General features: G+C 54.8%; 1 protein-coding gene across 1 annotated transcript in view; it reads right to left on the bottom strand.

Annotated features, from left to right (window-relative positions):
* The window catches only part of Kiaa1614 (KIAA1614 ortholog), a 34,145-nt gene that overhangs the window by 3,186 nt on the left and 3,345 nt on the right, over positions 1-27,614 (bottom strand). Inside the window, exons 3-9 of the mRNA XM_076873161.2 lie at positions 27,244-27,307; positions 17,565-17,708; positions 10,523-11,976; positions 9,033-9,186; positions 7,270-7,528; positions 3,828-3,955; positions 2,937-3,121 (exon numbers count right to left, since the gene is read on the bottom strand). Coding sequence (XP_076729276.2) covers positions 2,937-3,121; positions 3,828-3,955; positions 7,270-7,528; positions 9,033-9,186; positions 10,523-11,976; positions 17,565-17,708; positions 27,244-27,307 — 2,388 coding nt within the window. The remainder of the gene's footprint in view (positions 1-2,936; positions 3,122-3,827; positions 3,956-7,269; positions 7,529-9,032; positions 9,187-10,522; positions 11,977-17,564; positions 17,709-27,243; positions 27,308-27,614) is intronic.

A 27,614-nucleotide genomic window follows, 5' to 3' on the forward strand; every position in this document is an offset into this window, starting at 1 on the left:
AGCTTGCTTGCTCTTCTCCACACCTGTGTCATGGGGGAGGGATAGGAGGGAACCCCAGTGACTCTGGGGAAGCGTCTGATGCGCAGTGGGAGAAGCAGGTGGGGAGTAAGGATAGACCCCAGAAGAATGCTGACCGTACTCTGGCATTTGGGGGAGACGGGTAGGTGTCCCAACTCAGTCATAACCAACGTGACAGAGGCCGCCCTTGTAGGCATTTGTTGTCTGCTGGAGGTGGCTTTTGTTGAGGATGCGGGTCTCTGTTACAGCAGTAATAAGCAGAGGCAAAGCCAGCTGTCCTCACGGGCTGGTGTAGAATGGGAGGTGACAGCCAGCAAGTTAACATCGGCATCCTGACATTTTTAGCAAGGAGCCAGACCAGCCCCAGCTCACGGCCCTCTGAGGGAAGTAACTGCTGCTGGAGAAGGCCAGGAGCACCAGACCTGCCACGTTCCCTGTGCTCAGGGATCCCTGTGTGACACCAGGGGCCAACTGAGCAGCAGGAGCAGGGCACACCTGGGAGGACTAGTGTGGTAAGGGGAGCGGGCCAGGAGGAGCCCAAGGAGCCCTTGGTGGTTACAGACCCTGCCCATCACCGCTCAAGGACAGGAAGTGGGGGAAGGGCTCTCTCCACCTACAAAGGGGCCAAAGAGACTTTGGAGGGGGTAGGGGGGCATGCCCTTTTGTGGGCTCTCTGTTTCATGTTTGGTGCTGGGGATCGAGCCTAGGGGTGCCCTATCACTGAGCCACATTCCAGTCCTTTTTATTAATTTTTTTTTTTTTTAATTTTGAGACAGGATCTCCCTCAGTTGCCCCATCTGGTCTTGAACTTAAAATCCCCCTGCCATAGCCCCCTGAGGGGCTGGGATTGCCGAGAGCCACCGTGCCCACTGTGTTTACCGTGGGCACATTGACACCTGAATGCAGAGCATGCTGGTCCCTGTCTGGGGTTCTGTTCTCCAAATATACCTTCTCTTTCTGCAGAGGGAAGAGAAGAAGAGTGAGAGACACTTTCCTCCCAGCCTTACTGAATGCCCCTCGGACTCTTCCAGATTGGTTCTGTTATCCTCATCCCCAAGTTAGAGACCTGAGCTCAGAGGGGAAGGTTGCTTGCTCCAGGTCACCTCCCAGCAGGGGCCCTGAAGTACACCCAGGCCAGGACTCTCTGGCTCCGCAGGGCCTGCTGGGAGCCTTGCTGGGTTCATCTAAGGAGAGGGGGTACAAGGAAGGTGGAGCAGCCGAGGGCTTGGAGAGGGCTGGATGAGGCTCAGTCTGTGCTCACAAATGCCATCGCCCCGTGAGGACTGGCACCCCCCCCCCCAGGTCTAGAGTAGGGAGGACTTGTCCTCATGCTCACGTCCAATCCATCAGTGAACTTAGTCAAAACTACCTGCAGGTCTCCCAGAATCCACCTCTTGTAACCCTCTCCGTCTGGTGTCACCCCAGTCCGGGCCACCACCATCTCTGAAACTGGTCTCCAGGACAGCCTTTGTCCCACCAGGCTCTATTCTCAACACAGAGGCTCTAGGCCCTACTCAAGGGCAAACCTGAGAATTTTGCCCTTCTGCTTGAAGCCCTCCAGTGGCTCCCGTCTCACGCAGTGGGAGAGCCAAAGTCACTTAGGGCAGCACAGCCGCCACCTTTCGGAGCTGGGCCCCAGCCTGACCCCCTGGCAGCTCCTCCAGCAGCCCACACTCCCCCTCCTGAGGACTTGGCACTTGCTGTTCTCTCTGCCTCGAAGGCTTCTCCCCTGACACCAGTGTGCTGCTCCTGTCTCTGCTCCAGTGTCCTCTTTATAAAGCGTGTCTACGCTAGCTTTGTTTGTGTTTGTCTCTTACATTTTTCACTAAGGTACGTGAGGCCTGTAAGGTCACACACATACACATCCCACATCCGTGATTCACAAGGCAGACCTTTTGTGAACACAGCCCAACTCCCTCACTGGGATGTGAGCTCAGAGGTCGGGTTCTGTCTGCTCCACGTACTGCTGGAACCCGCCCTGGCAGGTGTTCAATATGTAGCTGCTGAAATAATGAAGGATGGGACAGGTGCCGGGGCTCGTGCAGACTTGGGAGCAGGCAGATTTTTTTCCAGGCTAAACAACTTTGAGATAAAGCAAGCACTAACCCTCCCTGGCAGGGCCCCACGACACAGGCCCTGAGAATGTCTTTCTGGGTCATTGCTCCCTTTCCCTCCCCTCCTTCCCCTTCCTCCGTGTACCTGTCCTCCTTCCCTCCTCACCTCACCTGGGGAAGAGCTTTGAGCTTTCCCTTGCCTTGGCAGCATTCTGGACCACAGACCTTGGGCAAAGGCCCACACGAATTGAGTTGCTCTGAAAGACTCATGGATGGCTGGTACTGAGCAATGGCCAGGGGAAGGTGAGGGCCAGGTCTCCCGATGGCCAGTGTGGAATCAAGACCCAGCAGGCCCCAGCCAGGAGGAGTCTGGAGCCAGGGTCCACCTGACCATGACCCACAGAAGCCAGCCCTAAGGGAGGAACCTGGAGAGTGGCACGGGCAGGCGGGCAGGCAGGCGGGCAGGCAGGCGGGCAGGCGGGCAGGCTCCACATGCCCAGACAGACCCGGAGGGAGAAGGGAGCTGCTGAAACACATCAACCACATCAAAGGGATAGCTGGAACCTGGCAAGCACGGACGATTTCCTCCGCTCTCCTATGAAAAGATGTCCTTCAAGATTCTGATTTCAAGATGTCATTAGGTAGCAGCAGGGACAGCGAGTCAAACCTGGCAGCCCCACCCCTGGGCACTTCACCCCTCAGGGCTGCACAGCTGCCGGCAGGGTCTGCAGGTGCGGACTCCTGCGAACTCCAGTCCTGCAGATTTTGAATCTGCAAAGCTCCGCTGCTCAGCCAAAGGCCAGAAGCAACCCAACAGGAGCCAAGAGGCAAGACTGGGTTTGCTGAGGAAGGGGAGAGGCATACCTGAGTCCCGGCGCCCATTCCCAGAGGCCACAAAGAAGCCAAAAGTGCCCTCTGAGGAGCGCTGCAGCTGCAGCTGGTTTGTGCCATCTGGGAACACCTCCACCACGCGGCCCACGGTGCGAGGCAGGCTGGGGGCACCCACATGTTCCACACTGAGGGCCCGCCGGGGAGGGGCTTTGGCCAGCCTGCGAGGGAACCAGAGACACAGTGAGGACAAGGGCCCAGCCCTTCCCTGGCTTTAAGTTGACCAAGGCGTCTCAGACTTCAGAGTCCGGGACTGAAGGCTGGGGCCCCACTGACCACAAGGGCAGAAAGAGCAGCCTGGGGTGGAGACCACACCTGCCCCGGGCTCTCAGTGCCTCTGCAGAACCAAAAAGCTTCCCCACCCAGCGGTGATGTCTGGACTTTTAGGTAGAGACTTCTGAGAAGCCGAGAAGCCAACGAAAGCTGTAATTTCATATGACATTTCTAGGAGTTAACAGAGCGGGCACTGGGTGAGAGCACCTAGCCTACAGGGCCTCGGCAAAGAGGTACGTGTGGGCCAAGGGCCTCTCTGGGGGCCCCTGTCTCTGGAGGTTTAGTCAGATCTTTGCTAGGCTAAGAAAACTCTAGAACATCTGATTCCAAGATGTTGTCAGACAGCAGAAGGAGAGAGGAATCTAACCTGGCAGCTTACCCCTTCTGGAATCTCACACCTTCTCAGCGCCCCCTGCACAGGATGAAGGTAGAGGTGCTATTGCTCCACCTGGCCTCTCCATACAGGGTTTGTTAACGGGGAGGCACTGGCAGCCTCTTAAAGGGACCGTGATGCTGAGGCAGGAAGGAATTGAGCTTACAGCTCCACTGGCCATCTCTGAGTTTACTCTCTAGACCATCTGTGTCCACGCTTACCTGCCTCGTGCACTGGAATCTCCTGGCCCCTCTACCAGGTACAGGCTGGACCGGTCCCCCTTGCCACTCAGCAAAGAATGGAGGTTCTGAAAGGAGGAAGCTTTCCGATGTTGGTGGGAGGGTGACACCTGGTGGAGAAGGCCCAATATTGCAGGTGAGAAAACCACTTGGGCATGGGTTGACAGAGGATTGAGGTCCTCTTAAGAAAGTGATGTGCAAACTTTGCTCTCTACTTCCAAGTGCTCAGTAGGACCCACCAGAACTCACTCCTGCAGATGGGCCTACACTGAAGCATCAAGGTTGGATATAACAACTGAAATAACAATTCAGTTTTATACCATTAGTTATCTCATTAAGACAATCTAATTTTCTCACTGATTAGCAACAAAGGGAAAGTTTAACAATACAATTAAATCATATTTTAAGAGTTAAAGCCAAATATTTTACAATTCTTTAGTATCCCTTTTATGATCACTTTTGTTCAAAAATTTGCTCTTTATTTACAGTAAAACAAGGCAATGATCCCTCAAGAGCCCACAAAATGTTGGGAGTGGGGATGAGACAGGTTGGAAGCTCTGGGTGTGTAGTGAGTGCTGGGTGCAAAGCAAGGGTGATGTGTAGGGAGTCAAGAGGGCTTCATCTTAGGGGTCTGGGGTCGCTGGGGGAGCTGGGAAGCAAGAGCTGTCTACGTAGAGAAAGGACTGAAAGCCCCAGAAAGAAGAAAAATAGCATGAGTGAAGACATGGACAGACGTGAGAAAGCTTGGCGGGTTCTAGAACATATGTGTGGTCTGGGAGGGGAGGCCACAGAGTTTGTAGGAGATGGGCCAGAACACGCTGCTAAGGAATGGCAGCATGATGTTAATTAGAAGGAGATCAGATCTGCATTCTAGAAAATGACCCAGTGAGGCCCAGCACAGTGGGGCATACCTGCAATCCCAGCGACTCAGGAGGCTGAGGCAGGAGGATGGTAAGTTCAAGACCAGCCTCAGCAATTTAAGGCCTTAAGCGATTTAGCAAGATCTTGTCCCAAATAAAAATAAAAAGGGATGGGGATGTGGCCCAGTGATAAAACACCCCTGAGTTACATTCTCAGTACCCCCCAAAACAAAAAAAAAAATACAACAAAAAGAAAGTGACACAATGAGGAGACCCTTCTGAAGGTGGGGGTGGGGCTGGGCTGATGGAGCCAGCAGAGAAGCAGCCTTTTAAGTGAATGTCACACATTTATTACATTTGGAATCTATGTTGCTAGGATCTGAATGTCTGTGCTCCCTCCATTCACTTGGAAGGAGGCCTTAGGGAGGTGCCTGGGTTGTGAAGGCAGAACCTGGTGGGCCCCCAGACAGCCTTTGGGCTTTATAGGGGAGTTTATAGTCATCTGAGAAAGCAGCTCTCCTCGTCACCCACTGGGCCTCAGCCTTGACCTCAGACTCCCAGCCTCCAGAACTGCAAGAAACACATTTCTGTGGTATCAACAGCCTGGTCTATGGGATTTGTTGGAGCAGGCTGAATGGACTAAGTGATCTAAAGATGGCAGACCTATTATCAAGACGCCTAAGAGGCAGGCTCAAGTCCTCCTGGGAGGACAAGCAGACATTTCCTAGGGAACAGGGAGGAGGAAGGGAAAGTTTCCAGACACTAGCTCCAAGGGCCCTGAGAGGAGCCACAGTCCATCGGAGGGGTGGAAGCAGCTGGTGTGTTTAGGTATGAGGGCAGGCGGCTGTCCACTCTGAGGCAAGAGAATTACAAGTTCAAGACCAGCCTCAGCAACTTGGGCAGACTCTGTCTCAAAAAACAAGAGGCTGGGAGGTAGCTTAGTGGGAGCACTTGCCCAGCGTGTGCAGTGCCCTGGGTTCCATCCCCAGCACCACACAGAGAAGCAGCCACCACCCGACCACCGAACACGAGTGAGCCGGCCCAACATGCTAACTGGCGGTGTCTTCCCTGAGACATGTCATAAATACTTCTGGGTGAGACAGACTCCTCTTTTATCTCCTTTTTTTCTTTTCTGGAATGTAGCTTTCTCCTGCACTGTCCTCCTGCACGTCAGCCTGCTCTGTCCCGGCCAGGCTGCTTTCTGTTTGTGGGTTCGGCTTAAACCCCTCTATTTCACTAATGGTTCATCATTTCCCTTGAGGACTTTACAGAGATGGAAGCTCTGATGGCCGCTAATCTGGTCCCACAAATGAGTTTCTCAAGCACAAGGGCCCTGCGGTGGCCCTCTCCCCTGCTTGCCCTCTCTGCCTCTGATTCTCTGCCTTCCAGTCACTTGGCCAGAAGATATCTTCTGAGTGCCAACCGCGTACCTAGTACTGTCCTTGGTGAAAGAAACCGGGTGGAATTTCCATTCAGCTGGCATCCTCTTCCCCTGCAGCCTGAGAAATGAAAGGCTCCCATGCCATGACCAAGCCACCTACCGCAGTCTGTCCAGGAGAGGTAGAGGTAAGAGGAGAAACAACACTGGACACTGCTAGGAACAGGGCTGGGCTTCCAGAGCCTGGTCGGGAGCTAGTGAGCCGCGCTTGGCATGCTAAGATTGTGGCATGGGGGAAGGCTGCCGTTAGCCACCTGAGTCCACGCCCTCAGCACGCGCTGAGGGCTGAGCTGTGTTCACCATCACGAGAGGCCTTGGCAGTGCAAAGATCAAATGGTGTTTCCTCAGTGCACTCAGCGAGGGGAGTGAGGGGAGAAAGCAGAACAGCCATGAAGGTGGCAGCACCCAGCAGAGGCCCTGCTCCGCCAGAGGATTAACCGTAATGGCTTCCTGGGAGATGGGCCTGAAGTACTGATGGGTGAGCTGCGTCAGCAGGTGGAGAAGGGGAGCCTCAGTTTAGGTGAAGACTCAATCCCTCCGTGTGTGATCTTACCACAGAAGTGCAAGGAGGTCTAGCATAACACACCCCATTGTAACTGGGGTTGAGTGTGATAAGAGACGAAAGCAGACAGATCACAGAAACCCTCCAGTGACACAGAGCTGTCTCTACTTTATCTTGGGCATAAGTGATGAAGGACAGATGTTCAAAGGGGGTGGTGCTGTCTTTCCAATTTGCACATCTGAAAGATCATTTTTGGAAGCCATGTGGAGAAGGGCCACAGCAAGGAGGCCAGTCAAGAGGCGTAAAGGAATCCAGGAGTGATTTGTGCCTGGATTAAGAGAGTCATTGTGGCCACAGAGAAGGTTCCAGAATAACCAGCCCATGCACTTCCAAAGACTTGTCAGAGTTAGCAAAGTTGAGGGAGAAGGAGAAGTCTAGGATGAGCCTAGGCCTGGGCAGAAGAACAGAACTTTGGGGTGATGCCTACCTGTCCTGTGCCCGGATAGGCTGTGGGAAGCCAGTGGCTCCCCTTTCTCCACTGTGGGCTCCACTGGGCACATCTTTCTCCTTTCATCCTTCATTCCACCACCAGCCTCACAACCCCCGCTGGGGCCATGGACTCACCAGATGCAGGGACTGTAGCGACGGGGCTCTCTTCACTTTGGAGGTGCTGGTGTGTGAAGCTGGGCTAGGCACAGCAGGCTGCAGCTGCTCCACACTGTAGCTACGGGACTTGCTCAACTTGGGCCGGGAAGTCTGGCCGAGAACCGAGAGGAGCTTCTTCAGCCCCAGGGTGGAGGCCAGGCCGCTGCTCCTTTTCTTGTTGGCTTCAGAAGTAGCAGCTGGGGGCACCCTGGGCCCTGCACTGGCCTCTGGTGATGCTCTGAAACACAAGAGTGGAGATGAGGCGGGCTGCAGAGACCTGGGGTGGAGGCAAGGCAGGCCGCACCTTAGGGTCCCAGGCCACAGCACCAATGCCTCATGAGGGGAACTGGCAATGAGTTGAGAAAGTAGACTGTGCTGGGTGCTCTGCCCCGGGGGAGGAGCTTAGGCGAGCCCCCCACACACACACACAAAAGGCAGCTAGGGTTCAGCCCCTCGTCCATTCCTTATTTCTGAGGACTTCCTTTGTGTAGGCCTCTTCCAGACCCTGGCTATGTGGTGTATAAGACAAACAAGGTCCTTCTCTCAGAGCTTATCAACAGCGGACCACTAAGCCAAGAGGAAAACCATGAGTGACTGCTGAGTGCAGCAGAGTGACCAGGTGTTTGGTTGAAATAGTGGCCAGGGAAAGTCTTTTTGAGAAGATGGTCTTTACACTGCAATCTGAATGCCAAGCAGGAACCAGGCTGCCATGCTGGAGGTGCCTGGGCCAAGACGGGAAGAGGCGTGGGCTCAGGAACCACAGAGTCCAGGACACAGGGTGTGGGTGCAGGGAATGGGAGGCGGGCAGAGAGGCCAGGTGAGGTCAGGCAGGCAGGCCCAGGAGGATGACCTGGAGCACAGCCGGCCATGGTGAGGGGTCTGAATTCTGTTCCAAGTAGGAGAAATAGCCATTTTAGGTTTTTAAATGGTAAAATAATGCCATTTAATTACGGTTTTTAAAAGATGCTTCTGACTATCACGTGTGAAGAAGGAACCAGAAGGAACAAGAGAGAAGGTGGAGCAGGCCAGGGCTCCTGTAGGTTCACAAAAAGGAGATCCCACAGCTGAGACCAGGAGAAACGGCCAGGGGGATGTTGGAGGGGGAAGACTTGCTGCCGGTAGAGCAGATTTAGGGCTTGAGCACGGTGGGGCAGGCAGCATGGTAGTAGGCACTGGATGTTGAGTTCTTGGGACTGGCCAGACAGGCTGAGTTCTGGAGTGCACAGAGGGCCGGAGACGGGGAGCTGGCTCCGGGTATGTGGGAGGCCTGGAGTTGCATGCAGTCACCAGGCAAGGTGTGTGTGTGTGGCACGGGACAGAGGGCCCTGGCCAGAGCACTAGGCTCACCACAGCTTTGAGGTCAGTCCACAGAGGTGCCCCAGGCAATGACTCAGACCCACAGCTGAAGAAGAGTAGAGAAACAGTTTTCCTCAGCATCCAAGCCCTGGGTCAGGAGCAAGTCCTTCCAGACAGTACCCAGAGGGCTGGGACTCTGTCAGCTGGGTCTGTGACCAGCTCAGTGGCTGGGGCTGGAGGCCATTCAGGGGATGTTTAGCAAATGAACAACAAGGTACATCAGACTAAAAAGAACTGAAAAGGAGTGTCAGGGCCGCCAGGCTAGGGCATGGTCTAGGGACTCCAAGGATCTGGGGGCAATGAGGCCAGTCATGCTACCATCCTGGGAGTCTCCTTCCCACCCAGCACCCTCTCCTGCAATCAGGGCTCCTACTCCTGCCACTTACCCAGGTGGCATGTGCCCTCCAGAACTGGACTCTGTCCTCTGCAGACCTTCTTCCAGGTCCTGGCTGGACTCCAGCTCCTCTGAGGCCAGGGAGAGGGTAATGCCCATGGAGTTGACGACGGTGTCTGCCAAGCTGAGAGAGCCCTGGAATCCTCCTGCAAAGGCCATAGCATCCCTCCTGTATCAGGCTGACCATTCCCCAGGCCAAGGTGGGGAGAGGACAGGCCCAGCCTCAGAGGCTGGAGAGCAGGAGGGCGGAAGAGGGGTGGGAGCCTCAGCAGAGCAGTGGAGGCAGCGGAGGGAGCAGCAGATGGAGGGGGCGGCTCTCGGAGGATGGGCCAGGGGAGTCATGGACGGGGTCTTGAGGCCTGCTATAAGTTCATCACCCAGGCCAGCAGCTGGTACACAGTAGATGATTAATAAGTGTTTAAGTGACGGTGTTGCTTGTGATAAGTCATGCCCCTTCTATATCATGGGACATAGTTGGAAATGGGGACATTTTATATTCCTGGGATAGAAAACAATTTGTCATCTACGATTTCTCACAGCTTTGACAACTGCCGCCATTTGGGGAGCATCTGTATGCAATAGGCAGTGAGTTAAATCCCCCTGCTGAGCCCCCAGGGGGTTCCTGGGAGGTTCCATTATTGTCCTTTACAGAGGAGCCTGGAGCATGGGGGAGTAGGTGACTTGCCCAGGTCTTACAGCGAAGGCCTCCCCTGGCTCTCTGCTCCAGCCCTTGAAGGATGCCCAGAAAGGGCTCAAGATAGAAGCCCCATGGGAAGTGGTCAGGGGCAAACCAGCCGATAGCTTAGAGCCCCCTGAGGGAAGAGACTGCAACACCCAGGATCTGCCCCGGAGGGGGGGGACCCCTCCCAAGGACAAAGAGGTGCTACCTACCCACTTCAGCAGCCTGCCCGCTGAAACCACCAGCCAGCCCAGCAGGGCCAGAGGGCAGCCCTACCACACCCTACAGGAGCTCTGCCTGCTGGTCACTGTGCCCCCTGGGAAGCAGGTCTGCCTGGCTACAGAAAGTCACAAGGGCAGGTCTCTTGTTGAAGCAGCTCACTTACATGTTCCCCACAGCCCCTAGCACAGTGCTCAACACCATTGAGTGACAGAGCCAGTGAGTACGTGACATGGAAGGTTTCTGCCCTGGGATTCCAATAGCAGATCCTGGAGCTGCTGCCTCTTCCTGCTTTATGGGAGCCTGATTCCCACAAAGCCCAGGCTGCCTGCTGCCCGCAGCCATGGAGCTTGCTGCTGGGAACCACGGCCTTCCCATGGTTCTGCCTCCACTCTGGGCTAAGCCGAAGCCTGCCTCCAACCCACAGGCCACCAGCTCCCCTGACACCTCTCGTCACTCTGAAAGGCTGCTGGGAGTGTGTGGCTGTGTTACCTGACCACTGAGAAGAAAAGCAAGTGAAGACTGAACGCCCAGAGTGTCACCGACCTGGCCTGAGGCTGAGTCTGAGCAAGGGCAGTCCTTACCGTCTCCGCTGCTCTCCAGGGGCAGATCCGGCTCCTGGCCACAGGGACCCCTGTCTGCCCTGCCGTTGTGGATAGCTGCTCCCCAGGGCTCCTGCAGCCCCAGGGGGGAACAGTTGTTGCAGTTGTTGGTGGACAGGGCCAACAGTGGGTGCCTGACTTGGGGACTGCAGGGCCGAGCCAGCGCTGCCTTCCTGTGAGGCACAGGGGAGGTGGTTTTCCTTGAAGTGGGAGGTGTTGGCACCCAGCCTTCAGGGGAGAGAGAAGCATCTGGCTGCCGGGCTGGGCCGTGAGCAGAGGGCTCTGCATGGCTCTGTTGCAGGGAGGAAGTGCAGACAATTTCGGGAGACTCGTGGCCTTCTATAACTTGGTCTGTTCTGCCTGGCCCCGAGGGCCCAAGCTTTGTGGAGGATGTTGTGACATAGGCTGTCCTGCAAGGAGCCCAGGAGTCCACAGGGTCCCAGTGACTTTTCAGTTCTTGTTCAGGTTGTTTCTCGGACCCCAGGGAAGACCTCTCAGATTCCAGGGCAGGAGGCTTAGGGACAGCATCTTCTCTCAGAAACAGAGTCCCATCAGGTGTATGTCCCCTGCCTTCCTTCACCTCATCTCCCTCCTCCACATCATGAACCCCATCCTGGGCCTCAGGGGCCCAGGACGACTCCATCTCAGCTTTCTTGGACCACCTGTGGCCTCCTTGAGGCCTGGAGCCTCGCTGTCGGAGGCTGCTGCCTCGGGGCCGCCCGCCTGTCCTTCTGGGCTGAGAGGCCCCAGGTTCCTCACTGTCTGTCCGGCAGCTGTCTGAGGTGTCCGTGCTGTCCAGGGCAGAGTCCCCCTCCTCAGGGCACATGGTGGTGTCTCCAATGTGTGTTTCCCGGACCCATTCTGAGTGGAGCCCTGGCTCAGCAGGGAAGAGCTGGAGTGGGGAGCTGGGGCCACAGGAGGTTTGGGGCTCCAGCATCACCCCCTCCACTCCACAAGCAGCCACGAGTCCCTGGGCGACCCCAGGGCTGGGAGGCACCTTCCCCTCAGCAGGGCGTCCGTCCTGAAGACAGTGGCCACAGGCTCTGCACTTCCCCTCACTGCCCCATGGCGCTGGGGGTGCCAGGAGGCCCCTGCGGTCTAGGCCACCCAGGGGCCTGGGGAACGTGCCCTCGCCCATGTCCCGGTTAATGTAGTGGGTGACATGGGGCTTGGAGCGCAGTGGCCCCTGGCCTGAGGCTGGTAGCACTGTGCTCAGCACCTGGCGCTGGCGCTGCTGCAGCCGCTCCAGGTAGCGGGACTCAGCCTCACGGGCAGTCTCGTCCTGAAAGCGAACATGCGAAGGGGACGCGCCCTGCTTAGGCCACTGCCCGCTGCTGGACTCCCCACTGGAGGAGGCACTCACGTTCCCATTCTGGAGACTGTCTCTGCAGGCAAAGGTCATCCTGGGGTCTGGGGCTGGGCCTCTCTGGCCATCTCTAAAGAAGAGACAGGAGAGAGGTCACAGGTAGAAGGGTGGGTGTGGGGAAGATGGTCCCTCCCTGGGTACACCCTGGCCCGACCCTCACCACACAACCAGGGGAACAGTCTCCACGATGCTCTGGGATTTCTGTAACCCACAAAGTTACCCCAAATCAGCTTCCTGGGGCTTCAAGGCGAAGCACTGTATCACAGGCCCATTCTGATTCTGATGCCCAGCACCAAACAGAAGCCCCATGTTCCCTCTGTGGCCTGGTTGGGCCTGAGCTGAGAGGAAATGTCATTAAACTCATGGAAGGAAGACACCAAAGTCCTTCTGTGTGAGGTGTGTGTGTGCGTGCGCGTGTGTGTGTGTGTGTGTGTGTGTTCGGGAGAGGAAGTGGTCATCGTGCGTTTCTGGTAGTGGTGAGCTGTGGAAATATGGACAACCAGTCCTCTATATTCACAGGCTCGAGTCTGTGGATCAACCAGCTGCATATCAAAAGCATTTGGAAAGAACACCTGCATCTCTACCGCACACGTAGAGATCTTTTTTCTTGTCACAACCCCCTAGACAACCCCCAATGACTTTTCACATTGTATTAAGTGTTATAAGCAACCAACAGATGGTTGGAAGGAGTATGTGCACAAGTTATATGTGGGGTGTGTGTGTGTGTGTGTGTGTGTGTGTGTGTGGTGCTGGGGATCAAACCAGGACCTCCTGCATACCAGCTAAGTGCCCCACCACTGAGCAACATCCCAGCCCTAGATTATATCCAAATGCTATGCCATTTTACATCAGGGGCTTGAGCATCGAGGTTTTGGTATCTGCGGGAGGTCCTGGAGCCAGTCCCCCATGGACACCCCAAGGGTACATTCACGGCACATGTGGTGAAGCCCTTATGGGGAAAGGGTGTTTTAAGTGCTGGGGAGAGTCGTCACAGCCATCAGCTTTGGCTTGGGGTCGGGTCCTGCTCAGCAACAGAAACGGCCCTCCCTGTCTCACACCAGGCCCCAGGAGCCAGGTAGCCCGAGTTTCAGGCCACTGTGCAAGTGGGCCCAGACCCCTGGCTTTTCTCCTATCAGAGGCACCTGTGAGGGCCACACTCTCCCTTCCCTTCCCACCCTCCCGCCAATCCACCGCTGAGTGTGTGGGAGCCACCCTGCGTCTCTCACGTACCACTTCTCACACCTTAGTGGCCACCTCTGGACTCTCCACCTGCCTCCTGTCTGTGGCCCTCAGAGCCCAGCTTTCTTCACACACCACAGTAGGACACAGGTTCCAGCTGATGGTCTTTGAGGTGAAAATATGGTCCTCCTCTTCCTCCCCGCCTTCTTCTCCAGTTCAATGGCCCCCTCCCACTGGCAGGGCCTCCAGGCTCCTGCCCCTTCACCCCCACAATCCTCCTGCCATCGACCCTGGAGTCGTCCTTCTTAGCTCGCGTTTGGCTCCTACCTTTCTACATTTCTCTCTGCATACAAACCATGTGTGATGGTTAATTCAATGTGTCAGTCTGGCTGGGCCACAGTGCCCAGACACCTGGCCAAACACTATCCTCCATGTTTCTGAGAAGACTAACGTTTAAATCAAAGGACTTTAAATAAAGCAGTAACTCTCCATAGTGTGGGTGGGCCTCACCCAACAAAGGGCCTTAAGAAAACAAAGACCAACTTCCCCTGAGCAAGAGGATTCTGCCGGCTGCCTCTGGACACAGACATAGCATTGCCCTGGTCTCCAGCCTGCTGGCATCCCCTGCAGGTTTTGCAGGCTCCCCCACAGGGAGGCCAATTCCTTAAAATAACCCTCTCTGTATGGTTTGTCCCGTTGGTTATGTTTCTCTGGAGAACCCTGATTAGAGACACCCCATACTGGTGTCTCCCTTCCCCGAACACCTGCACCACTCATCTTCCCCCACAGACTGAGAAGATGCTGAGGCTGAGAGTGACCACTGAGAAACAGCAACCTCAGCCTCTAGAGAGAAGAGTCACCCTACCCCCAGGACACAGGTGGACACCCTCCCCAGCCAGTCCACCCAACACAGGCAACACTGTGCTGTCCTGTAAATGGTGGGGATCCTGGGCATGGCTTGGGAAACCACCCCTGTAAAGACCCCAGGGCCAAGGCCCTGCTCTGCTGAAGGGATGTGGGCTGTAAACTCTGGCAAAAACAAAATAAGACCCCAGCTTTCAAGGCAGCACAGTCCTAACCCAACAAGGGAGCCCCCCATCAGGGTCCTTAACTTCTACATACAAGATGGCAAACTGAGGGAGAAACATTTTTGTTTTAAAAGGAGGAGTGAGGCGAGTTGAGTCATGTGAGGTGTTTTTCAAACCCAGAGTCCCCCACCCCAACGCAGTGGTAGCAACAGTGTGAAAACGTAGGGAGAGGCCTTTAAGTGCAGATAGCATAGGCACACAGCAAGCAAATCCCATGGCAGCTGCCATCCCAAGACGAGGCTGGCAGAGACCCCAGCAGCCATCCCTCCAGAACAGGCTTCTGGTCTGAGCTCTGTGCCTCTGCTGTAACCCTGGAGTTGTGTGGCCTCTGTGAGGAGACCCTCTGGGGCAATTGCTATAATGATGCTGTCCTAGCCACATGAGCGATGTGTTGTGTCAAGCTCTACAGAGTCTTATGTAGCCACCATTTACAGGACAGCACAGTGCCACTACCCAGTGTGCCTTCTGCCGACATGTGCTGCCCTTTTGGGATTAAGAACACCAATCTAGGTGCCTCTTCCAAGAATGGCAAGAGTTTTTGCTTCCAGGGGCTGCTTAATTTCTATGTCAATTTACTTCTAAAAAATGTAGCTGCTTCCCCGTCTTCACCTCCCAGAAAAGCTCGTGTGCTCAGGATCGCCCTGTGCTTCCAGCCAGACCCAGGATAAAGGCCTCCTGGAGATGCTCTGGGCACCCCTCCTCTTCCAGCAATTCTCGCCAAGCTGCTCGGGGAAACAGCAATGCGCCGGGGCCGGGGCCAGGGCCTGCTACCTCTAGCTGAGGCCTGGGGTCTGTGCAGCATCCAGTGTTGACTCTGCTGGCCCTCCAGGGCCCTCTGACAGAGCGTAACCTTTAGCAGCAGCCGTGGCAAGCCATCTGGCTCGGAGTTTGCAGCTATACCCTGGGAGGATTCCCCAGTGCTGCCAAGTCACAATCATTCTTTTTTGGATGCAGCAGCTGCTAAAGTGGGTCACCTTGCATTTCTATAGCATTTCCAGGGCTGGGGAAAAGGGAGCCTACTTTAGGTTAGGACTGGGGTCATCGTGAGTGGCTGGAGTCATCTGGAGAAGAGGGAGTGCCCAGGAGGATATGTGCGCAGGAAGTCTGCTTTACAGATAGTCTCTTCTGTGGCTTTCCCATCCAGTCTAATACCTGGGGAAAGCAGGACAGGAGAGGTCCTTGGAAGTCACAGGCTTCTCCCTACACATATGTGAAGAACAGGATGCCTCAAGGAAGCCATGCTAAGTACCCCCTGGCCAGAGGAAAAGGCATAAAATGTGGAAACAAAAGGGTAATCTGTTGGGCACATCTTATCAGGATTTAGGGCCTCCTGAGCCCTTCTCCTAGGAGCCACAGTGACACAATGACACTAAACACAGAGGATCTGCTCCCAGTGATCAATGGTCCTTGAAGGTCCTTATTCTTGTTTTTATTTTTTGGTGGTGGTACTGGGGATTGAACCCAGAAGCATTCTACCACAGCTACATTTCCAACCTTTTTATTTTATTTTTGAAACAGTATCTTGCTAAATTTCTGAGGCCTTGAACTTGGGATCCTCCTGCCTCAGCCTCCCAAGTCGCTGCAATTACAGGCGTATGCCACAGCACCCAGCTGGTCCTTAGCCTCTACTAAGCAGGTTCAGCACCCTGTCAAAGAATACATGGTCCAGGGCTGGGGTGGTAGCTCAGTGGTAGAACGCTTGCCTGGCATCTGTGAGGCACTGGGTTCAATCCTCAGCACTGCATATAAATAAATGAATAAAACAAAGGTTCATCAATATCTTAAAAAGTATATTTAAAAGAAAGAATACATGGCCCAGTTTCACTAGAGTCCTCACTCGCTCTGATGTCACATGATAATGGAGACAGACCCAGCGTGCCCACCATGCCATTGAAGTCACATGCCTGGTGGTTCGGTGGTCCTGCTTAGCCTGGCAAGATCTGGCATGGCCCATAGGAGGCTCAGGAGCCCTGCCAGGGCTGGTACTGGGTGCTGGAGAACTCCTTGAGGTATGAGCAGTTCTATAAGATGCTCCATACACAAAACAGGTCCAGTGATGGAGGTGGGGCGTGTTGCTCAGGGGACAGACACTTATGTCTGAAAGTTCCAGAACCTGCTCTTCTTCCATCTGTTCATCCCACATGAGGTCCTGTTCATGGCTCCAGCATCATGAAATGAGGGAAAATACTCAAGTTTCTCCTCTAAGTATCCTGTATGCAACTGCCTGGTGGACGTAGTCAGCAGAGGCTCTAGGACCTGTCCTCCCAAGCCTAACCCTGCACCTGGGCATCAACCTGGCTGGATCTCACCAAATGCCTGGATGCAAGTCAGATTCTGGGCCATGTCCTGAATGCCTTCCACCCCCAGGTAATCAAATGATTGGCAGTCAGAGCTAACAGTCTTCTGGCACTCACTGCATGCCAGGCTCTGTTGTAAGCACATTTTGTATTTTAGCTCATATACTCCTCATGATGACCCTCATAAAGACAGGCACTATCATAACCCCTTCTTAAGGAAACCAAGGAACAGAGACTTCCCCAAAGGCAAACAGACTTCCCCAAAGGCACACAGCTAATAAGTCAGAGCCAAAATTCAAACCTGGCTAATCTGGTTCTGATGTTACCTCTTCTCTGCTGCCTTATTTAGCTGGCTCACTCTGGTTTTTGAGGATTTCTGTGAGGCTTGCACACTCTCCTCCTCTGTACCTCCTACCAGGATCATGTTAACAGCCTCCTGTTGGCCCTCGTCCACCAGATCCAACACATCCCTGCAGCCAGCATGCATTACTGAGATGCAAATATGACCATGCTCTCCACCTGCTCAAAGTCCTTCAGTGGCTCCTGGATATTAGAGGAGAATCCAAGTTGTTTATTAGGCCTGGCAGCCTTACTACTAGACTTTGTGAGCTCTCTGGCCTCCCCACCAGGCATCGCGAGTGTCCCTGCTCCAGTCTAGCTGAATTCCTGAGCATGTGGCTTCTGCCCTTAGGATGATCACCCCTGCCTCCCTCATCTGCCCAGTGAACATCTGGACCTCTTTCAGGTCCTGAGAAGCCACCTCTTCTCAGAACCTCACCTGTCCTTTCTAGGTGGGGTTACAGGTTTCCAGCTGGGCACACACATTTTTTCTCCCCTACACCATAGTCCACAGAGCAGAGCCTCTGTTTGGCAGTCTTTCTCCCTGGAGACCTTAACCTCCACGCCCCCAGGGAGCGCAGGTCATGGTCATTCATCTTTGTGTTTCAATTCATGACACTCTAAGCCCTCAGTAAAGGGGTGTTGACTGGCCAAATGATCCCCACAAGTGCCTGATGTAGAAAACACACACAGAGAAGGGAGGAGGCTTCCCCGCCACGGTCCTCCCAGGCCAGCCTGGCTCCAGCCCCACTCACCGGCTGCCCTGAGCAATGGTGGGCACGATGTCATGGTTGGCACGGAGGGGCTGGGTCCTGGCCTTCATGCGGGCACGATGCAGCAGATGTTTGGCTTCCTCATGCCTGGCACTCAGCATGGGCTCCGGCTTGGGACCAAAGGTCCTGCAGGGTGGCACATAGGCCAGGGCAGGCGGAGGAGGGATTAGAAGAAAATAACACAGATTAGGAGGGTTTTAACAGTGTCAAGCACCAGCTCAGCCAGAAAAAGCCCTGCATGTGCGCCTTTCCCTCCAGCTCCTGCCCAGGGGGAACCCAGCCTGGGGCCTGGGGCCTAGGGAATGGCCCTGAGCAGCTCCAGATGAGGGGTGGGGAGTTGGCCCAGTCTTGCACATCTGTTCAGGGGCTGGAGGCAAAGACCCAGGAGGATCTAGAAAAGGGTAGGGGAGTCTCCAGATTATTCTATTGTTCCTTCCCTGGGCAGACAGCAGGAGCTGTCTGGGGGAGGAGGGAGGAAAGGACCTGGGGTTGGGGGCTGGGCCTGTGCCCAGACAGATGGTCCTGACATGCACCACCTCCTGTCTCCTCTTGGCCTCGGTGCACACATGCACACCCACTCAAGCACACACAGCTCCGCCAGCTCCCACCGCAGACTCGGGACTCAGGCATCGCCCATCCTAGTTCTGGTCCTTTGGGGTAGTGACATTTTCACGAATCCTGCTATTTCCTTGCCTTCGACCTAATTCAAACCTGCACCACATCAGCCCAGGGCTCACAGGCTCTGAGCTGAGAGGGGTTCAGCTGGACTCAGACCAAGTCGGCAAATGGCTCCGTTTCCATAATAATAAGGGTCCTCTGGCAGCACAACCTACCAGATGTGCTGCTGCCCGGGCCAGTCCAGAGCTGCAGAAATGACAGCTGCCCTTTTCCAAAGCTGTCTCCCAGGCGGTGACATACCACCTGTGCGGGGTGACAGCAATAACCGCAGCCCACAGCCTCCTCCTGATAAGACTGTTTTCTCCGCAAAGCCCATTCCCCGAGGCAGGCTGGCCAAGGGCAGGTGTCCTCCCTGCTTGACAGATGAGGGTGTCCAGCACAGAGAGGACGCTGGCACATTGCTCAAGGTCGAGCATCAACTGAGAGCAAGCAGAGCAGAACAGAGGACAGCAGCCCCTCTGCCTCCCGCGTCCTTCCTGCATCCTGTCCTCTCCCCTCCTTGAGTCCCAGGAGAAGTGGCTGAAGTCAGACACACTCTTTGATGTTAATTTCAGCATTCTGTCACATATGCCCGGCTGTCCTCACAGGGAGGGGTTCACAGAGCAAGAACTCAGGCAGCCGGAGGCTCAGACAGGCCTGTGGCCCACACACCCGCCCCATATGCCATGTGGGTAAAGGGTCCTCATCCTGACTGGGGGATGGAACCAGGCAGTTTCCTGATGACAGACGTGTAGGAACAAAGGCACGACTCTGGCCTCCAGGGAGAGGTGCTGCTCAGGCCATTCTTGGCAAGCTCAGGCAGACCACGAATTTCTTTTCCTTCTCTTCTCCTTTTTTTTTTTTTTTTTTTTTGCATCTAACCCTGCTTTGGGGCCGTAGGGGGAGAGAGTGGTGGCACAAAGGCACTGTCAGTGCTTGAGAACCCCAGCGGGGCCCAGGCACAGCTTTGGAAGGAGGAGGGCGTCACAGAAGCGATGTGAAAGTAAATCTCCAGGCCCGCTGCCCCAGGAGGCTTCCTTTGGCAGGAGAGGCCTCCCCTGCGCAGCTTCCAGAACAGGCGGCTGCTCCTCCAACTCGGCTGAGAGCAGCTGTGCTCCCTGGGGCTCCTGCTCCACGGCAGAGATAATGAGGCTACCAGCCCAGAGAGGTGCCCCTGCAGCCACGGGCCTCTGGCTGCCCGCCCGCACACTGGGAACCTTCCGGTGACAGCTGTGGTTCCCCGGCTGTCGGAGGGCATTTGTCACAAGGTCTGGTGGGCAGGCAGGAGGGCCCCTCGGCAGCTGGCCAGATGCTGCCGGGATCAGCCTTGCCCCCAGGTTTTTAAGCCATTTTCCAGCTTTGCTGTTTCCGTGCTGCTCCTCCATTTGAAGCTGGGTTCGCCCACCCCGCCCCCCTCAGCTGCTCAGCTGCAGTGTCTGGCTGACAAAGCTGGCTTCTCCACTGATTAGAAAAGCAGGCTTTCTAGGCGCCCGGAGGCATCATGCAGTAACACACTGAGCAGGGACGAGAGCGGCAGCCACCTTCAGACTGAAGCCAAGGTCAGCAGAGCAGGCAACTCCCAGCCACCGTGCACCCTGGTGAGAGAAGGTGGTCTTCATCTGAGAAGCAGGGAGCAAGTGGGTGTGGTGTTGTGGGGTGCAGAGCCTGTCCCTAACTGCCCACCTCCCACGGTCACATCAAAGGAACACCAACCCTGCAGGAAGCCACATTCAGTTCTCCATTTTCTGACCCTGGCCTCTGCCCAGGGCACACAGCTGCCAAGCCAAGCCCTTCTATTATGGACTAGAGGACACAATCAATCCCAGCTCTCACAGTTCCCCTGGCAATCTCCTGAAGAGTGGGGCAGTCACAGTGTGGCCAGGCAAAGTCAATTCCCACCCAAGAATAGGCAGCTTTTGTTGCTGTCTTGAGAGCCGAGACTTCTGAGCCCATTAGCTCTGCACAGGGCATGGGAACAAGGTGGCTGAGAGTTGTTCTTCCCGGGCCTCAGTTTTTCCTCTGTAACCAAGGGGATTAGAGATGGGAGGGGGCGCTCACTGCAAGCCTGTGAGTCTGGATCTTTGATCTTGTTGCCTACTGTTTGTGGTGGGAGGATCCTCTTCTGGGGTGCTCATGCCACAGAGTTTGGGCCTCAGCAAGTCTACAAAGAGCTAATTGCTGGGGGGAAACTGGAGTTCCTCTAGTGTCCAGAGCCCTCCCTCTGCCCTCCTGTGTCTCCAGGACAAGGGCAGCATGTCTCCCCAGCTCTGGTTTCTGGTCTAGGCCAGGTTCCTGGAGGGACAGGCTTAGCCCTGCCTTTACCTCCCCTTGCAGCCAGGTGGGCAGGAGAACCACCACTCCTCTCCCAGCCAAAGAGGTCAAGGGGCCAGAGCAGCCTTTTTCTACAGCCACCATAATCCTGGATTAAAATAAGAAGTTCCAGTGAGTCTGGGTTTAACCCTTCCATCTCAGGCATGTGAATCTGGAAATAATAGGAACTAGAAAGAGCACACACTTGCCAGATTCCAGGGTGCAGCCAGTTCATGTGTGCACAGACAGAGATTAACATTTTTCTTGGTGTGTGTTCCACTTTTGTATATTTTAAAGCTTTTGATGACCAAGGACAGAGCTTTCCTACTGTCATTTTGTGCAAGATGATCAGGCGTGCAGCGAATGGATTCGGGATGGCATGTTCCATAAGACCAGAGTCCTTGTCTTGAACTCACAATGCCATGCTTAGTGGCACAGGTGACTTCCTCCCAGGTATGCAGGACCCTGACAGGACAGAGCCCAGAGTAGTGATTGAGAGTGTGGCCCAGGGGTAACTGCCTGAGTTCCAAGCTCTGGACGATTACCCCCTACCTGTGCCACCCTGGCAGGCAACTTCAGGGTGAAGCCCCACTTTGCTCACTTGCTAAATAAGGGCTCAGCTATGAAGACCATCACTTCTACCCTAGCACCACTGTTTATAGATTGCTCTCACCCCTCCCTAAGCAATGGAATCCCTGAACATGAACTAAAGTCACCTGCCACCAAGATCACCTGCAGAGGAAAGGCATGTGTGGAAGCAACAGATATCTTGCACCTGGAGAGGGCATTGTGGTTTTGCTCTGGATCTTCGAAAGCCTTTGACAGAGCAGCTTGGAAAGGTGATATCTATGCAACAGGGAACAGGGGAAATCAGAAGCAGCAGAAGGACCCCGGTGCCCAGAGGGGAAAGCTCTTCTCTCAACACAGAAGCGAGAGTGGATCCTCAAGATAGGCTGCTGGACAGAGCCACTTCATTTAGCATCTTTTTGAGACCTTGGTGGAGGCCTGCACTATTTCCTCAAGACTGTCACTTCTGGGGAGAGCAGAGCGGCCCTGCTCACTGTCCCAATGAATTCCAGGGCGCCCCTGCAGTCAGCACTGCCTGGGCTCAGGATGGGACATACAAGGCCCAAAATGGCATCAGGTATCTGAGACACCCCCCTGCTAGGCTCTGGAAGGCCAGGGGAGGGCTTTTTTTCTTGAATTTCAGCCTTGCTCCCCACCAGATGAGCGGCCTTAGGTAAATGAACTTCCTCTGGTAAAGATCGGCTTTGATGTGTGTGTGGTGAGCACGTGGCAAGCCTGCATCTGAGCATTCCAGGTGGCGCTGGCCTTGTACGTACGGGGCTCCAGGGTCAGCTTCCCTGACCGCAGCTGTGTGGGTACCAGACACCAAGGGAGCAGGTTTTGTAGTAAAAAACTGTTGAGCTGTTAAACCTAATTATTTTTCCTTTTCGTTTTAGTCTTGGTGGGACTGTATGGTAATGGATTCTCCTTTGTGCCAACCTGTCTGAGACCATGGGGCAGCACAGGAATGGCTGGGGGCTATGTAAGCAGGACAGGCAGGGCTCAGCCACTCTTTTAGTGACACCCTTGCCCTGGGGGGTCCTTAGTTATACCAGGAATCCTGGGTAGGGCAGGAGTGTCTCTTCTCCCATGCTCACCCCAGGATTCATTATGACTCCCTGATACTAGGGCCCGGAAGATCTGGAACCTGACAGAATGATCTTCAAACCCCCTCACCAGGCTCTCTGACACAGCACCAGACCCCAGGACACTGTGCCAGCCCACTCTCCAGGAGCTAAGATCACCCTGCTACTGAGGGGTGTGGGGGGCGACATGAGGAAGATCCTTAAATGTCTCCACATTCTGATTAAAATAAAAATCGCAAGCGTTCTCCATAAGTGGCCTCCACCCTACATCCTAATAGGGTCATCCACACATTCCACCTCAGACGCTCCCAGGCATTTCTGCAGGCCTCACCCGTCTGGAATGTCCCCTCCTGTTTCCATCCAGACCCTTGCAAGCCCACACAGGTCCAGCCCTCAGTGAGCCCTCACTCACTCCTTCCTGCCTGCCTCTGCCAGTTTTCTGAGCCCCTGTTCTGTAAGCAGCACAGTTTCTGCCCCCAGGAGCTCCAGGAGGAGAGTAAGAGCTATGGCTGCAGCGATGCAGGCAGTGGGCAGTGAGAGCAAAACACGGGCAGTTCCACCTGAGATCACACTGACATGCACACACAGTGCTCCACTCAAACAAGAGTCTCTGTGATACTGTGATATAAGAAATATACATTGGGTCATTGCCTCTGGTTCCCAGTACACAGCTCCTACAACCCTTGGAATCTCCAGAGTAATCAACTTGACTTTTGCAGGCAGAGGGCTTCCAAACAGAGACCTAGGCAGGATTAGAAGGTTGGGACTTGCAGCTCCACCTCCATGTCCCCAGGAGGGAAAGGGTGAGGGAGAGAAGGCTGAGCCAATCACAATCAGTCAGTGATGTGATCAAGCCTGCCTACACGCTGAAGCCTCCATCAAACCCCAAAAGGACAAGGTTTGGAAAACTTCCGGACAGCTGAACGCACAGAGGTTCCTGGCAGGTGGTGTACCCAGAGGGGGTGAAAGTAAGGCGCCTCTTCCCACATAACACCTGGTCCTGCACCTCTCTTCCAAAGATACTCATCTCTTCCCCTGGGGAGGGGAGGTGGGCACCTAGGAATTCTTCCCCTCCAGCGCTCTAGCAGGAAAACAGCCTGACCCAGAGCCGCCTCCTCCCCACCTCCCACTGGGCAGATCAATCATTAGAGCCCCTGCAGACACACTCTCTCTCTCTCTTTCACATACACACACACACACACACACACACACACACACACACACACACACACACACGGTCCAGACTTGAACCAGGGCAGCCTGGGCATGCAGCATGCCTCTCAGTGGAGACTGCCTGTTGGGGAGGGCCCCCAGGCCTGGGGCCACCCAGGCACTTGCATCAGCCAGACGCCTTGTGGCCTGGGGTCTGAAGCCAGCCCTGCATGGACTGCTGCTCCTCTGGTTTCACCAATTCCATTCATGCTGATTCATGTGGGATCCTCAGGCATTCTGTAATCCCATTATGTCTCTCAGAGCCTCCAGGAAGGGACAGATGGAGATGGCTGTGGCCATTTTATAGAGAAGAACATTTTGGATCTAAGCCCTTGGATGCAAGTGAGAGCACAGCCATCGGCTGCCGGGTGTGGATGATGGCAGAGGCTCCCCAAGCACAGCACCCATTCCCTGCTCTCCCACCTCTCTCCAGTGAGCCCTTTACACTCTCTGAGGCCCCACGTCTCCCTGCATCCGCTCCCCCCCATCAAGACTCCAAGCCTGAACACCTCGGGGACACTCGAGAGACAACAAGCTTATTCCATGGAGTCTCCTATACCTCAGTGCCCACACCTGAGGAGATTCAGGCTGGGAGACACACAGGATCCCCAGACCCCTAGCCCAAGGATGGCCTGGGGAGGGATGGGAAGGACAGTTTGTGGCCCTGAAATGTAGTGGTCTCTGTCAGTGACCCAGGAGCAGCACATAAGGTCTGTCACTGGGATAAAGTGGAAGTGCAGGAACTTAGCACAGCACCTGTGCATAAGGCTGGAGAAGAGCAGCTGTGGGCCTGGCCTTTGGACTGGCCACTGGGATGGTCCAGTCCTCTGGGGCTGAGTCTTCTCTTGCCTCTTAGTAGAATAAGACAACACTGAAGTGGGGGATGGAGGTCTCCTCTGCATCTGACCCTTGGCATTGAAGATCCTGGATCTTTGGAGGCTCATCTCAGCGGCTGATTCCCTAGGACTACCCCCCAGCAAACAGGGCCAGCCCCCACCCCAAGTGCTAATTTGGGCTTTGTAGTCATCCTCATTTCATGAGCTTCTTGTCTCATTACCTTATAGAGTAGTAGGAAGTATGGACATAATGAAGTCCATGGTGGGCTGCCTGGTCGTAATGGCTCTGAGTGGAGCAAGAAGCTGCATGAATGCGGAGCTTGAGGAGGTGTGAGGCAGGGCTGCTCATTCCTCGACCCTGAGAGGAGCTGAGGCTCTCACTCCTCCCTGAAAAGGCCCTGCCTTTTGCATGTCCTTGAATGTCCAGGACAATCAGCCATTCTCAGAGCACTTCTCTGCAAGGGGTCCTAAACCACTTAGTATGGACACTAAGTCCAGGACCCTGACCTTGTGGTCCTCCAGGATACAGAGCTGAGGGAAGCATGCCTTACCACAAAGATCTCTTGTGAAGTCTGGCTCTATAGAAGTGACATCAGCAAACCACATAAGGGGGATATGGAGACCTGTGGTGTCTTGGGGACACTTTCATGTCCACCCAGAAGGCTCAAGAATGGAGCCAGATAAGGAGCCTCTCAGAGGGTATGCCATGGTATGGCAGGTACTTCTCCCTCCCTGAATCTGGCCATGTTTCCTGGCCCTTCACCTGGGTATCTGCCTAGGTGGGACATGACCCTCATGCCAACTTGTTGTGTCCCTTTCTGCTAGGCATTTTTTTAAAAAAATATTTATTTTTTAGTTTTAAGTGGACACATCTTTATTTTACACTTATATGGTGTTGAGGATCAAACTCAGGGCCTCAAGCATGCTAGGCGAGCACTCTACCACTGATCCACAATCCCAGCCCCTCTGCTAGGCATTTTAAAGGGACATTTTGTTAGTGTTGGAATGGGTCCTAAAGTTCACTAAGTCACCTCTCCTCCCCGATCCCTGACGCACTTGCACCGCCCATCATACACACACACACAAATCATACAATACACATGTGCACAACCCTACGCAAACTCTAAAATGCAGCCCATGGCTGCAGATGGCCTGGCAGGTTAGACCATAGTCAGGAGCCCCTGTCCTGAGGGTTCTAAACCAACACCACCTCCTCACAGGCCTGAGGGAAAGTCCCTCCCTACATGGTCAAGGTCCTCCTTCAAAAGGAGAGGACTTTAGTAGCTATGATCCAACGTGCAAGTCAGGAGCACTGGCTTCTCTTTTCAACCGTCACCTCTGAGTGAAACTCCAGTGGCTGCACCTTTGCACCTTCCCCAGGGACTTTCTCCATCAAGGGCGGCGGGTGGGGGTGGAGGAGCAGCTGCAGGGAAAGGGGTGCCCTCTCCATAGGACCCAGGTGCACCTGCCCAGGTCACCTCCTCTGAGGGCTCCACAGGGAAGGTGGGGCGAGGACAGAAGGAGGGCGGGGGAGCAGAGCATCCCTGAGGACCACAGTCCTTCCTGCAGTCACACTCCTCATTGCTGGCAGGGTCAGGTAAGGAGGAGACAAGAGGCTGACAACAATGGCCTCAGAGGTGAGAGAAGACTGAGGGGCCAGACATCCCTCTCTCCACCAGACCCTTCAGCAAGCAGAAGCCAAATCACCTGACTGGGCAGCCCCTGCTTTGTTACAACAGAGTGCAGGGCCAGGGGTTGCTCTGGTCCCCCCAGATTCATATGTTGAATCCCAATCCCCAGTATGATGCGATTAGGAAGGGAGGCCTTTGGGAGGTGATTAGTGCCCTTGTAAAGGGACCCCAGAGAGCATTCTGGCCTCCTCCTATCATGTGAAAATATAGTGAGAAAGTGACATCTATGAGCCAGGAGACCTGCCTTCACCAGACACTGAATCTGTTGGCTCTTTGATCTTGGACTTCCGCCTCCAGAACTGTGAGATACACATTTCTGTTGTTGTAAGCCATGCAGCTGATGGCATTTTGTTACAGTGGCCCAAATGGACTAAGACATTTGGACTAAGACAAATGGACTAAGAGAGGCCCTGCCCACATTTTCTGAAGGGCTGGTCAAACTAACAGAACTCATGCAGGGAGCGGCCGCTCATGGGGCAGCAACAATGCTGACCTCTGCTCTCAGCAGAAACCACAAGACCCTGGAGAAGCTGACGTCACTGTGCAGCTGGGGAAAAGGGATCCATTCCCAGCCCCAGGGCCTCTCTCAGCCTCATGTACCAAGAGTCCAGCAAAGATGGAGGCTGAGGCCAACCTCTGCACAGGCACAGCAGCAGCTCAGGCCTACGGTGGCCCCTGCCCCACCTTGTGCACACTCTTCTCACCCTGCCTGGCTCAGGACACTGCCTGTGAAGGACAGGTGTCCCCAATTCCCCCATCACACTCCAGCACATCCAAATCCACGGAACACTGGTGGAGAGGCTAGGAAAAAAGTCTGTAGGCATCATAGTGAGGTTGGAGGTGAAGACCTTGACCCTTGCATATGCCCTTGATTAGGAAAAGAACAGGTGGAGTGAAAGCTTTGCATTCATGTACTTTCCCTAAGATTGCCACAGCCATTATCGCATTTTTTAGTCTCATCATAATCCTATGAAGTAACCCAACAACTACAATTCTCCCATTTCACTGATAAAGAGACAGGCCTGGGCAGGGGAAATGGCCCCAGGACACACAGCAGGCAAAGCTCTTTGCACACCTCTGTGCCTGGTGGTTTTGCCTAACTAGCAGGTAGGCAGCAGCCTGGGGCACTGGGAGCAATTGACGCTTTTTATGGGGTCTCAGGGCTGATGATCCAGTGACCCACTGTCCACCAGCATGGGGTTTGCTGTCTGGCTTTGCACAGTCTCCTAGTGTCCTGCTGCAGAGGAGATGGAGGGACAACAGTGAAGAAGGAGGGAGAGAAATGCAGGCTCTGAACTCTTACCTGTTCTGGTCTGAGTCCTGCAGAGAGATGCCCGAGTCCCGGTCCCCGTCCCCCGAGGGTCGCTCTAGGGCCCAGAATAGAAGCAGAGATAAGAGAACAGAAGCAGAAATGGGGCTCTCAGCTGCCTCTAACTGACACCAAGGAGAGAGATTTCTCCAGTAATTTAGCCCCAGATAAACCCAACAGCTTGCCTGTGTCTCAGTCAAAGAAATGCAGGCACAGTCTTCATGATGACTGTAGGTAGGCTTGGCGTGGGCTGAGAGGACCACATGTGCCCTCAGGTGGGGGTGACACATGAGCTTATGAAGAAGGCCGTCTGCTAGGTCAGAACCCTAGCACCTCCCTGCAGCTCCACTGCAGGAGCTGGGCCC

This window comes from Callospermophilus lateralis, chromosome 13, assembly GCF_048772815.1.
Source record: "Callospermophilus lateralis isolate mCalLat2 chromosome 13, mCalLat2.hap1, whole genome shotgun sequence".
In the NCBI taxonomy this organism is placed as follows: Eukaryota; Metazoa; Chordata; class Mammalia; order Rodentia; family Sciuridae; genus Callospermophilus; species Callospermophilus lateralis.